Raw genomic sequence first — 14326 nt, 5'->3', positions numbered from 1 at the left:
TCATGTTTCAAAGAGTGTAGTGTCATTAAAATATTCAAGAATAATGGTCGAGCAGTGTGACTGTTATGAGATTAGTGACAAGTGTTAAAAGATGATCCTTTTCCCTGAAACAAAGTTCCTGCTGAAGAATTCCGTTATTTGAGAGTTTGTTAAACGAAGGCTCATCTGTTGTTAGACAAGGTTGGAGGGAAAAGGCGCTAACGCTCCAAGTGACTTTGTCACAGTTCAGTTCGGATTTTCTGGTAGAAAAGACACGAGTCGAAAAGAATTGATGATGATGATGAGAAGAGAAGGATGGAGATGGGAATGGATGGAGTAGGAGGAGAAGTAGTGGAAGGGAGAGGGGAGAGAAATAAGTGGGAAAACGAGAAGACAAAGAAGTTGTTGAAAATGAAAAGACGAGGGAAAATGAAGAGAAAGATAAGTACAATAAGTAGATGAGGTAAGAAGGATGAAGTAGAAAAGGAAGTAGTAGTAAAAAATGGGTACAGTGTGGAGAAGAAGAAGAAGAAGAAGAAGAAGAAGAGAAGAAGAAGAAGAAGAAGAAGAAGAAGAAGAGGAAGAAGGAGGAGGAGGAGGAGGAGGAGGAGAAGAAGAAGGAGGAGGAGGAGAAGAAGAAGAAGAAGAAGAAGAAGAAAAGTGAATGGAAGAGGGAGAGAAGGAGAAGACTATGATAATGATGTTGAAGAGCAAGCAGGACGAAAGGTGGAAAAGATGGGAAAGTGAAGACGGTGAGGAAGTTGAAGGAGGGAAATAACACTTTAAGGAAATTGAGAAAAAATAACGAGTGAGGAGAAGGAGAAGTGGAGAAAGAAGAGATAAATGAGTGGAAAAGGAAACAAGGAAGAAGAGTGGAGGAAGCTTAATGAATGACAAGAAAAATCATGAAGTAGGAATGGAAAAACATGGAATAAAAGGAGGAAGGTGTGAAGAAGAGAAAGATGATGATGATGATGCAAGTAGGACGAAAGGCAAAAATTGGAAGTAAATGAAAAGCAAGAAAAACCAAAGAAGGAAAAATGACATGGCACAGAAGGAGGAAGGAGGAAAGAGCAATAAGAAGAAGATGATGTAAGAGGGGTAAGTGGCAAAAATGGGTACTAAATGAAAAGCGAGAGAAACCGAAGGAGGAAAAAATGCATAGAGCGGAAGAAGGAAGGAGGAAAGAAGATGATGATGTAAGAAGGATAAGAGGCACAAGGGGTAGTAGTAAACCTCCTTCCACTTGAAACGATTCAACTTGAGCGTGTCTCAGAAATAAATATCGTCGCCGTGCCGTGGAAGGTGAAAAATGATGCCAGCCATATCGGACAAAGCGAATGAGTCTCCCATGGCATCTGCCGGCTGCTGGCTGCAATGGGCTGCCGGACTACTCGTTGCTCGTTGCTCTAATTTGGCGTGTAATAAATTTCGTCGAAATCCTTTACAAAGCTATGCCCTAGCTTTGTTCCGCTTGTAATGAGCTTCGGCACACGAAATACGACTGGCCACACAGACAACGACCACGTGCAAACTGCCTGCACAAAGCAAATGATTACCGGTCCTCGTCCTCTCACTAACACAATAATCTTGCTACCTCTTTCCTTTACAATTAAACTTGAACAAAATTCCTAAACGATTCATCCCACTACAATCTACAATACAAACGAGAATGGAATGACTGAGTAGTCCCTGTCCCTTCACAGGGCATTATTCCCTTTATTCCCTAAATCATATCTACAAAAACCAACAGCAGCTATAGAAGAAAACAATACTGAATTCGGCCTTGACATACTCCCTGGAGGAAAGAACTTCTCCATTCATGTTAATGTCAACATAAGGTTAGAAGAGCACGCCTTTTTATTTGTGAATGAAATGTCAGCTTGGATGCAATTGAATAGCTACCGCTTCTGGGTTGTAGGCCTAATTATTGCAATCATAATAAGTGGATACTGAGACAATGTCCAAGTATAGGCCTCATCATTGATATTAAACACTATATTTATATCTACCTTCATTATAACACAAGTTATAGTAAAAAATGTGATTCAGTTGGAAGAATAATTTATCGAAAACATGTTACGAGCTCACGAGCATCATGTTGTAAATTTATGATAATGCCATGTTATTATTATCGAACATGAGAGCATGACACATCACGTCTTCATCATGTTATTGATATTGGATTAGGCTATTATATTCATTATCCAATAAATTAACACAACATTTTCAACGCAGAAACTCAACTCGCTTTTCCTAGAACGACGTCTGTTTACTCTATTATGAAGTTGTCTATTGCTCATAACATGGGCTACTTCAGAGTAGTTAATCATTTGGAACACTGTTTTAACGGCAGGTTGGAGCGATTTTAATGATGAAGTTTTACGGTGGGTTTGAAGTTTTCAAATAGGGTGAAAAGGGGAATGCCGCAGAGAGAAAGAGCCTCGCCAGAGACTACAAAAAGTACCGGAAACTGGTGGACGTGGAAAGGGTGGGGGAGGTGCGTGTTTATGCACCCAGTCGGACACATGTCGGCAATCTTTTCTGGGCCTCCCGAGAGATAAATGGATCCGTTATCAACATTCCTGCACCCGAAACCTCTGAAAATAGCAGTCATCACCCAGCAACAAAGTATAGCACCGCATTTTTTGTATACCCACGTGAAACAGGCGAAATCAAAAGCAGGGGTTTCCCTGCTTATCTCATTATTTTACTGCAATAAAAAAGCAAGATGAATTTTCATGGGAAACTATTTATAATATTATTATGAGAGGTTGATTCATAATGAATCCTATCATTCTTCTCAAGAAGAATGAACTCCTTTTGATTGAATGCAGTTCAAGATATCAGTGTGAAATTGATTTTATAAGAGAATAACAAGTTTTCTATGACATAAACTTCAATCATATTAATTGAAAAAAGGGAGTAATTTCAATTTTTCATGAATGGATTCACTACCACGATAAATCTTTATCGCTCTGTCTAGCATTTTCCCGATGATGAACCATGCTTTAGATACAAAAATGAAACTAAAAAAAACTGAAGGAATGAAAATAGATAATAATAAGAATTGAAGAAATATTATACAAATATAACACTTCTGTTAGCTCTAGTAATCTAGAAAAACAATTCAAGGTCAAGGAAAATTCAAGATCAGGATCATTCAGGATCAGGGACAATTAAAGATCAAGAGAAGAACAAGGAAAACAATTCCCCATTGGCTATTCTAAAAATCATAGAATATCTCTTGGAAAACATATCTCAGATTGAGTGGTAATGTACAGGAGTGCTACTCACAACATTCAAATGAAAAAGTGTGTTAATTTTTTTGGTTTGAACTTGAAACTCCCTATAGTGACATTTGATACCCATATATTTTATAGGTAACCGAAGTATCTCAGTTCCTCGGTTTCAATAAGGTCTGGGGACTAATTATTATAATTATTTTACAATCCTGAAAAAATGAACCTAAAACGAACAATGTAACAACCAACACGAAAATTCAATGTAAAATTATGTAAATTCTTCAAATATAGATACCCGAAATTGTATATATATCTGAGTCCTCTTCATTTTACAAGACCAACAAAAATAACAAAGCTCTCTGTAATGTACAATGAGCTCTTGTTTGTCTGCAAAATATAGATAGCCGATATTGTATATTTCGGCCTTCTGTTTGCTTTAATTAAAAAACAAAATTCGATCATTCATTCCATAGAACTGAATGTAGAAAATCAAAGCAGCGTGGAATAAAGCCATGAGAACTTTATGATGAATTTTTCATCACTTAACAAGCGTTCATTAAGCGGAGGGGAAAAGTTTCTCTTGGAAATAATGGTCCAGTCTCTTCAGTTGCTCCCGACATCAAAATGTAAATTGAATAACTTTCCACGAATCCTTCTATTTGCAGCGAGCCTCAAGAGTATTTGGAAAGCTTCAGATTCATGAAAATATTCACAGATCACACATTTTTATTCAATGAGATCATTCAGCTTGTAAATTAATATTTTGAAACCAGTTTTATTTTTAGACTTGAAGAGCTGTCTCTGCGTGCGAGCAGTCTCACATGAAACTTTTCGTATTAGGTACATGAACATAAATATACAAATTATAAATAATTATGAAGGATATTCCCTGTTTTAAAACTGACAACCCTGGATTTTAAATGTATTCATTCAAAATTATGACGAAATAAGGATACATTTTTTTATTTCCAATGAGATAATTTGAATGCCATGTTGCTCACTTTAGAGATTCCCACAATTTCCATATGGAAATCAAACGAAACCTGGTTCTGAGCTGGAGAGATAATACTTTTTCATGTAGTAAGAGATTTGATTTCATTCAAATCCGAACATTCTCAGTTGAAAACTGAATTCATTTTGGCTTCTAATCGGTAAAACTGAAGCTGAATAATATTTTTTTGATGCAATAATCATGCATTTGACAAAATGATCGATGTCCCAATTAAAACTTACAAAGTTTTTTCAGTGAAAATGGACATAGATAATTCCAGTGCATACTTGTAAAGCATACCTGGTTTGACCATTTTCAAATGTCTTGACCGAGCTTGGTGAAATCTGACAATAGAAATTAAGACAATGTAGTCGTGTAATGAAATTAAATAGGGTTATTTTATAATTAGTGAATAAATGGTTTGGGATCCATAATATTGGCATTATAATTTGCAAACATTTTCAAACAAGTTCAAACAAAACCTACTGCATATCACAAGATAACTTATATATTTGTTTAAAGAAAAATAAAAAGAAGATACAATTCAATCAAAATCATCCATTTACAAAAGCATTTACACAAAACCATCAACATTTTTAGTCTATAATTTGGACAACTTAACAATTGCAACTTCAACAAGATTCAATCAAGTTCAAATTTTGTTTTCTTATTCATTGGTGAAAATTACATGACAGTAGCACCCCAATTGAGAACTAATATTTTTTGTGAATAGACTGTGCAATAATAAAAAAACGACGGTTGTTGTTCAAGACATATCAGGCCGTAATTTAGACACATAAATTGCCGTATCATTCAGATACGAAAAGTAACAGTTGACTGAACTGAACAAAATAATTCAAGTAAGGATAAGTGTGTGAGATGTTTGATTATGTCGATAATTTTTCAATCACATTGTAAAATCATGATTAAGTCATGAAACTCAGCGATTACAAGATATCGAGAGTGGAATATGCTTTGTTCAAGTCAGTGATCAAGTTGTATTGAATATATTCTGTACTGCCCGCAGCCCTTTCCCATGAACCACAGTCATGAGGCCTTCTGAGAACTCTTGATTAACGATGATTACTATTGAATATTTTATACACTTCAACTTGAATCTATTATTTGCAGATGCAGATGATGTAAGCTGAGTGAAGCAGCAACAGTGTATGTGTATTGAGATTCGTGTTGTTAGCAAGCCCACGTACGTCAAACAAAATTATTACCTGAAGTATCCCAGATGGAGAAGTGCGCCCTGTAGTCTCCCACGTTGTACGTCACTGCATATTTCTCGAATCCAGTAGGCGTGTACACCTGCCAACACACACAAAAACAATCTTAAATCCTCCGACAAAGAATCTCCAGTCTATAAAATGATTAACACCACAATTGAAAAACTATCAAACATTGCTACTGTGTTGGTCCAGCTAAAGCCTTTTCCATTGTTATGGTACTGTCCTAGTCTAGAGATACTCCCTCCGGCTTCTTTAATTTTCCTTGTCTGGAATCATTATAAAATCGTCATGGGACGAAGATTTAAATTTTGGTTGAAAACAAAATTATGAATATTGTTACTATCTAGTGTTATATCAAGAAGTACAAAATTATAAATTTTGTTACTATATAGTGTTATGCTGAAAAGTACAAAACACTAAACTTGAAATCTGCTTGGAATCATAAAAGTGGGGAATCAGCATAAAATTACCCAGCCTACCAAATCATGAAATGAAGTTTTAGTAGTGAATTGGAGTAGGCTGCTTGAAATACTAGGAAGCACACTTCTTAGGGTAGAACAGAACGGTCAGGTCGATAGAGCTCGCTACTGACCTTCTACATCTATATTATCAATAACTACAGATTTTTTTATCATTGCACAGCTGTTCAGTGCCATCGATCTTTACCTCGACTTTACTCGTTCTGTTCGCTAAGGCTAGGCACACACCAGTTAGTCAAGACAAGACAAGACATGATCAGACACGTTCAGTCACAATACTACACATAGTTGCTTATTAAGACATGTCTAATTGTAATGATTTATCAGTGTGAGTTGCGTCACAAGCGACAATGCGAAGTGTTGTGACTAAACGTGTCTGATCATGTCTTGCCTTGTCTTGACTAACTGGTGTGCGCCTAGCCTAAGACGACAACAACTGCTTGCTATCAATTTACAAATTTTTCCACACATAATAGAATATCACAATTTTCTATAATACATTTTTTCCCAACTGTGATAGCTCTGAAAGACGTCAAACATCTTCAGAATTCTACCTATTACTGCTGTTGATGAATTTCCTTAATTTTACATGTAATATCAATTATTATTGTCGAACAGTTAGATTGGGGTTACAAAATTTTGGACAAATAGAAAAGTTGATCCTATCCTATTCTACTACTATTCCAATAAGATGCAATGCCAAAAATGAATTGAACTCAATAACAGTAAATTATGTGGATTTTGTATAACAATATCGGTATCAGCGTATGGATGAAGCAAGTGGCATTGAATCGGGACTCTAATCAGCAGCTGTGCAGGGGATTTGTGCCACGAGCCGCGCCAGCCAGCCACCCAGCCAACAAATGGTCCCAATTACATTAGGATCAGCCAGCAGCTCATGTGACAAATCAGGCCGAGCTGCACGCGGAAGTGGGACCTCGCTCACTCTGCGCTCTGCACCCATAAATCACCAACAAACGTCCCTAATAAGTGAGATTCGCATGCATGAGCCATCAATAACATGCATACACCAATTCTGGCCGACACCCAATCACAATTTTCCAGAAACCTAAGAGACTCCAAGTCAAATAGGTATTAGTATTTCCATTTTAGTAGATAGTAACTACAATCTAGAACAGTGATTGAAAATTATAAATATTTAGAACTAATACAGCTGTTCTTCTTCAATAATAGATAGAGATCAACTGATAATATTCTTAGTTCAATCATAGATAATTATTGATGTTATTATTGAAGGATGTTCCTTGATGTGGAAAAATTATTACTGGAATGTAATTTCTGCTGTTCTAATTTCCAATTAATAAACATTTATAACAAAAGTTGAAATTACCAAGATACGTTATTCGAATAGAATGACTTCTTTATTAATTGTAGTTTTGTCCACTCTATCGATGTCTATCTGTCTGTCTATTCTTGTAATAGTAATACTTTTTAAATTGATTGCAAAGTACATTTCAAATAATAAAACGTTATTTGATTTGACCACACTACATAAAACCTATGAGCAAAACTATGTAACAAGATAATTTGGTCAAATAGCAAGACTAATTGATCAAAAATTATCCATAAAACTATGAGTCCATAGTAGGAATGTAAAATCTCCTTCAATCATTCATTTCACCTCACTACAAACCTGTGAGAGAGCACAAATAGTTATTTGTGCAACTAGGGCGCAAAGTGACAGTTTGCTGCACCGAAAGAAACGTTTACGCCCGAGCCCTAGGCGAGGGCGGAATGGCTTCTTGAGTGCAGCAGAGGAACTTTGCTCACGTATTTCACATTAAACTTTTCCTACAGTTACCATTGAATATGAGAAGTGGTTGATCAAATGATTATGGGTGAAATGATGGCTGAAATCCATCAAATGTTTGTGTGTGTGATGCTGTATTAATAACAACCTTAATTCATTTAAAAATTAATAATCCAATTGAATTTGAAAATTCTCAGCCAAAGTTCTCATTTTATTCATTCAAGAATCAGAAAAAATACAGATAGAACAAAAATTTCGCATTCAAAATACACGCCTGCAGCTGCTGCAAGATGGCTGAACCGACAAGCGCGCGACCTAGCGGGAAGAATCGTACCTAAGTTTGTTGACTGTCGATCAGCTCTACCGTCGAACAACTTATACCCACTAGAGATGGGAAGTTCGGATCACTTTACTGATTCGGGTCAGTCGTTCACGTTCACTGCCGCGACCCGTTCAAAAAGACCCGTTCAATTGAACGGTTAATTTTCTATAGATTTCCTATAAACAAGCAAAAAAAAAAAAAAAAAAAAAAGGTTCACCACAGTTGATGTGTAAAGACAGTAAAAACAGGCTTTCATCAAGCTAAAAAGTACTGAAAATGGATTCAGAAATTCAGACTTTTTCTCAAATTACCGAGAAAAATGCTCAAAGTAGAATGAAAAATATTTATAAAAATAACATAGACAACAGAGAATATTTATTGTGGTATTGTTATGTTTTTTATTATTTTTATTTATAAGAATATCGAACAGTAATCATTTAACCTCAAAATTCGAGTTTTATAATGTATAGGCTATTTGCTACTTTTCTCATTTCTTGCAGTTGAAATAATAATTATCAATAGAAAAGAACTATTATTTATTATTAAATGATGAGAATTCGTAAATCATGATTATTCAATTATGATTTAGATGAATATTATTCTTGTTTTGGATTTATAGATTGGGATTTCATCATAAATGTAGGGTAGCCATTGTAATATTATTCTTTTCTAAATCTAACCACAGTCATTGTTACCAACTTAATTTTTGTTTTTGTTTTCGTGCACTAATCCTCCATATAACCCACCAACTTTTTTCTGTTGCCATGTTGCAAATATGGAGTGCAGAAAAACTTTTTCCCGCACTAGAGCGGAAAAGTGAATCTTTGGGTATTGTAATCAGTACAGGAACAGCAACTTTCCGAGGTAGCTGTAGGAAAAGAGAATAGTACAGATAATCTGATCGGTATGATGATAAGAATGAATATTTAAAAAAAAATGAAGTATAAACATATTAAACTTGTTTGGAACAGAAGCGAGTAAAAATGATAATACAAGAAAAAAAATTATCAATACAAAGTATTTTAATTTTACGCCCGAGCCCTAGGCGAGGGCGGAATGGCTTCTTGAGTGCAGCAGAGGAACTTTGCTCACGTATTTCACATTAAACTTTTCCTACAGTTACCATTGAATATGAGAAGTGGTTGATCAAATGATTATGGGTGAAATGATGGCTGAAATCCATCAAATGTTTGTGTGTGTGATGCTGTTATTAATAACAACCTTAATTCATTTAAAAATTAATAATCCAATTGAATTTGAAAATTCTCAGCCAAAGTTCTCATTTTTATTCATTCAAGAATCAGAAAAAATACAGATAGAACAAAAATTTCGCATTCAAAATACACGCCTGCAGCTGCTGCAAGATGGCTGAACCGACAAGCGCGCGACCTAGCGGGAAGAATCGTACCTAAGTTTGTTGACTGTCGATCAGCTCTACCGTCGAACAACTTATACCCACTAGAGATGGGAAGTTCGGATCACTTTACTGATTCGGGTCAGTCGTTCACGTTCACTGCCGCGACCCGTTCAAAAAGACCCGTTCAATTGAACGGTTAATTTTCTATAGATTTCCTATAAACAAGCAAAAAAAAAAAAAAAAAAAAAAAAAGGTTCACCACAGTTGATGTGTAAAGACAGTAAAAACAGCTTTCATCAAGCTAAAAAGTACTGAAAATGGATTCAGAAATTCAGACTTTTTCTCAAATTACCGAGAAAAATGCTCAAAGTAGAATGAAAAATATTTATAAAAATAACATAGACAACAGAGAATATTTATTGTGGTATTGTTATGTTTTTTATTACTTTTATTTATAAGAATATCGAACAGTAATCATTTAACCTCAAAATTCGAGTTTTATAATGTATAGGCTATTTGCTACTTTTCTCATTTCTTGCAGTTGAAATAATAATTATCAATAGAAAAGAACTATTATTTATTATTAAATGATGAGAATTCGTAAATCATGATTATTCAATTATGATTTAGATGAATATTATTCTTGTTTTGGATTTATAGATATTTCATGACAGCTAATTGATAAAATTTATATTCGTTTAAACTAGCTGAGCAAATTAGTATTGGAGCATATCAAATTTTTGAAACTATTTGGGTTATGGTAAGAATGAGGTTGAAGGTTATCAATGGGACTTACTTGGTTAGACAACTGGCCGTGAGAATAACAAATTGGGTTCAGTTGTGTTCAAATATTTGGAGAATGACGTAGAATCTAAAACAATGACATTCCTCAGATACGAGAATTCTGAATGAGTAAACGCTGAATCCCAAATCCTATTTCTAATTTTTTTTAAACAATAAATAAGATACGCTTACTGTAAACATATATTAGGTTAATTCTTTATTACAAGATAACAGATTTCAATCTCATGATTTCTCGTAATAGGAAAATTCATTCTTCATCTATAAATAACTAATTTGGTATTTTAATTTTCAGATGCCATGAAAAATGATTCCTTGGAATACTTGGATTTATGATAACAGTATTGAGTTTAGTGAGTCTGAGGAAGATTCATGAAAATCGACAACGATTACCAATAACTACACATTTTCCATCAATCTAATTCAATCAAGTTCCCAATCTAGAACAGCTAAATCTTTCAATGATATAGTACTGAGCTCTATTCAATTTTAAAATTAGCATTTTAAGCCGTTTAGAACTACATTTTTCTAAACTCATTAATTTGACAATTGGAAAATAATTCATGAAGCAAACAGAGGTATGAAGGGTGAAGGTCTCATATCGAGTTACACTTTGCTCTCATTTTTATGGGGGGGGGAGTTTCTCTAAACCACCTTTGCTTATTAGTAATGCAAAGAATTTACCACCTTGTTCCATAAAGGTCTCCAAAGCAATTAAGGATTGAACTCCTCAACTAACACAGGAGTCAAGTCACACACATTTTTGTGGAGGAAATATTGTCTAACCGTATCGTGAACGCGAATTACGTTGTGGCAAGCATATGGATCAGTTGATGGGGCGGCTTGGGGGACACTTGGTAAAAATCATTGCCCCCAACAGGCAGATTTATTGTGGGAAGAAGGATGCTTTTGCAAGCACTGGCCTGTCCTCCCAGACCTCTTCTCATCTCGTTCCCTGTTCCATCCCGTTCCCATTTCCACTGCTAGTTGTGCCAGATTGGGCGTTTGTTGAGGGAGTTGCGAGCTCACCGCTCGTAAATCTTGTGTACTGCTCTGTCGACTCACAATCGTCTCTCCTCATTCATTACAGATGATGACAAACGTCGGCTTAATGATATTGCACAATACATGGATACTAGGCCATTTTCTCAAGTAATGCTTATTTTGATGATCATTTAAAAAAATATATCTTATCGAAAAACCATTCGCAGGCTTAAACATAATCCTACCAGAGATATTTCTAACGTACACATAGTGTCCGATAAAAGTTTTATAGCTCATAACAAACTTGTTTCTTCAAATAAATAATAATTACAACTAAAATCTTGTATCTCAAGGTCTTCTTTTGAAGTTTGACCTACAATTTCTTCCCATTTCTAATGACCAACTAATTGACCGAAATTCCTCAAGTTGGATTATGAAAAATGCATGGATATGAAACATTTATGAAGGATCTGGATGTATAAGTGCAAATGGAAAATAGATAGTTATTTATTATTAACGAATTTTCATCTAGCTGTTTACCTGCTGTCAATATTTGCAGTAGCAGAAGTCTTCGGGGTGATTTACATCAATTAATTGGGATTTTCGTTTAATAATAATTTATTCATTAATTAGCATTTGAACAAATGCAGCTTCCAATTTATTTCCATCTGTATATAGCTATTTTCTAGACGATTTGAAGTTTGCATATAGGCCTACTGTACCACAGTATTTTTCTAATAAATCAGAAGAGACAACTACAAAGCCACTATGTTCTTGAGGAAGTACAATAATCTGGAACCGTTTCATATACATCAATCGAATGTACCCGTATCACGGGCTCTGAGTATGCACCAGGATCAACCGTTTTTGTATCACGATAAAATTTAAAGAAAAATAAACAGATTCGGTCCTTGATACCAGTACGATTTAATAAAGTTTCAAGGAAAACGTACTTTTAGGATACGAAGCTGAGCCTGTTGCAGCTTATCAGAGAAGAACGAAATCATTCGTTCGTCGATTTAGTTATCGTTTCTCTACGATCTTATTCTCAAATTTGTTTGAGAAAGGATGTGAAACAAAGAACATCAAAATATCAAGATGAGATTATATGAATAATGGAAATGTGTATTGAGAGCGGGATGGGATTATGAAACTTGAGGAGACTTTTAACAACTTGTAGCACGAGAAAGGAAAAGTCTTTATCAGTGCTTGTGGAAGATGGCATTGGTTTTATTTGACGCATGGGAATACTTATACTGTACGACACGACACGAAAATGTTATAATAAAATATAATTGAAGTCGACTGCAAGTAGCAGCAGTAGGTGTATAGTAGTGGTGTTGAACTAGGAATCCGTCCGTCAGTGAAAGGCGAGATGAGGAGGCGTCTCTGTGGAAATAGGGTTTCCTACAACAATTCATGCGGCTGTCAGAATGATTTATAGCGCCTTACGGCCAGATGAACGGTGGAAGAGTGTGAAATTCGGATCAGAATGTCTGTGCTGCCACTCCAACTCCCCATCCTTTTCTCTATCTGAATTCCTCCTCACTTTACCTACTACTAGAACTAGATAATTTCACTCCATCGTCTGAAATCGGCAACTACAGGACTCATTATTGGATTGGGAAAGTTAGCGAAGTTGGTGAAGCGAAAGTTTTCGTTAGAAAAGTCTCCACAGGAAAATTCCTTGTCCAACAGTAATTTTCTGATCGCTTGGGGCTAACTGAATATCGCAGTTTGAAAAAATTGCTAGATAAGAGATAAGAAATAGTCAAACTTATTTCTTATTGAAAGTGTATTGAGTATGAATTGAAATTAATTTTAAAAATATAATAGAACTGTTATAATAATAATAGAATAATTTTTTTAACAGAATTATAATTTTTATACTCATCTACTTCACTTTCATGACGAACTGCTAGTTGATTCGTTCTTGAACTTTTTTTGACGACACTACAGTCAAGTTTTTGAATGTAAGTTATTAGAAACTAGTACTCCCGTCGCTTTAGGATTCTAAAATCCATTTTATCTTCAAGTGTTGAAAAACGAAATAATTTTTATCGTGTCACTGAATATAGTACCATTTGAGAAAATGACACTTGAAAATGAAATTGTAATTATTAATCAATGACTAAAAAGTATTTGTAGAAATTTGAAAACAGACTACATGTTTAGAAAAACTGAATGTACGACCTGAACTCTACTTGAGCTCAAGTTGTAGATGTCATCATACACAACTTCCTGGTACAGAGGGAAGCAAACTAATCACATCCAGCATGTATGAGAGCAAGAGGATCTAAATTTGCTCATATTTGCGTATCTCCCTAATTTTACAGAACGGAAACGGCACTGCAATTGAAAGGTGACATCAAGCTGATTGTACGGAACGTCAGATTCAATAATAGCTGGGCAAGAGAGTGACCCCTCGTGATCTTCAAATTAATTGCTAAGAGCAAAAAGAGAAGAGTGACGACTAATGTAATTACGGCAATTAGTGTAATTGGAAGAGCTTCTCTATTTACACTAGTGTGTCTATAGTTAGACACTGCTTTTGCAAAGTTTGCTAGACATTGATTGGGGGAGGAGGGAGGGTGAATTCATAGAGGATAACATTTCAAGGGTTCACCAGTTTAGTATGAAGTTTCATTTCATGTTGAACATGAAAAATAGAAAAAACAATACTTCTAGAAATATATTTCTATAAAACTATCAATTTTCAAATACAACAGAATTTTCAGTTCTAATTTCTGAAATATTTCATTCAATTTAATGAAATAATAAAAATTGCTGTTGATTCATTATTATTTACGAAAGGAATGTCTCTCTTTTTCTCTAGTAAATAATAACTAGTTGAGTGAAAATTCTCTTCCTTGTTAGTTTATATCCTATTAGAAAAATACATAGTTTGGGAGGAACAATTACATTTATGTAGAAGGTACAATGAATGTAGTAGGTTTGGTGTATGTGATAGGACACCTTATTCACTTTAATAATATTAAACCATATAATAATGTTAATATTACTTATTTATTTTTTATTTTTCACTGCATATTGTAAATGATATATTAAGATAAAATCCGTTCCTCTCGTGAAATGTTTTCACTCACAGTAATTTGAATATATTTTGAGGAATATTCTAGACTTCTAGATCTTCTGTTCTTT

The 14326-nt window shown here is 34.8% G+C and overlaps 1 protein-coding gene across 2 annotated transcripts in view; it reads right to left on the bottom strand.

The window, feature by feature from the left end:
• Window positions 1-14326, bottom strand: part of LOC111052313 (rho-related GTP-binding protein RhoN) — a 144974-nt gene that overhangs the window by 8934 nt on the left and 121714 nt on the right. For both annotated transcript variants that reach the window (XM_039444262.1, XM_039444258.1), the window contains exon 2: window positions 5442-5529. In XM_039444262.1, coding sequence (XP_039300196.1) covers window positions 5442-5529 — 88 coding nt within the window. The remainder of the gene's footprint in view (window positions 1-5441; window positions 5530-14326) is intronic.

The sequence above is a fragment of the Nilaparvata lugens genome, chromosome 1 (genome assembly GCF_014356525.2).
Source record: "Nilaparvata lugens isolate BPH chromosome 1, ASM1435652v1, whole genome shotgun sequence".
NCBI lineage: Eukaryota > Metazoa > Arthropoda > Insecta > Hemiptera > Delphacidae > Nilaparvata > Nilaparvata lugens.
Note: the sequence above shows the minus strand (reverse complement) of the source record. Positions and strands in the feature narration are given on the sequence as shown.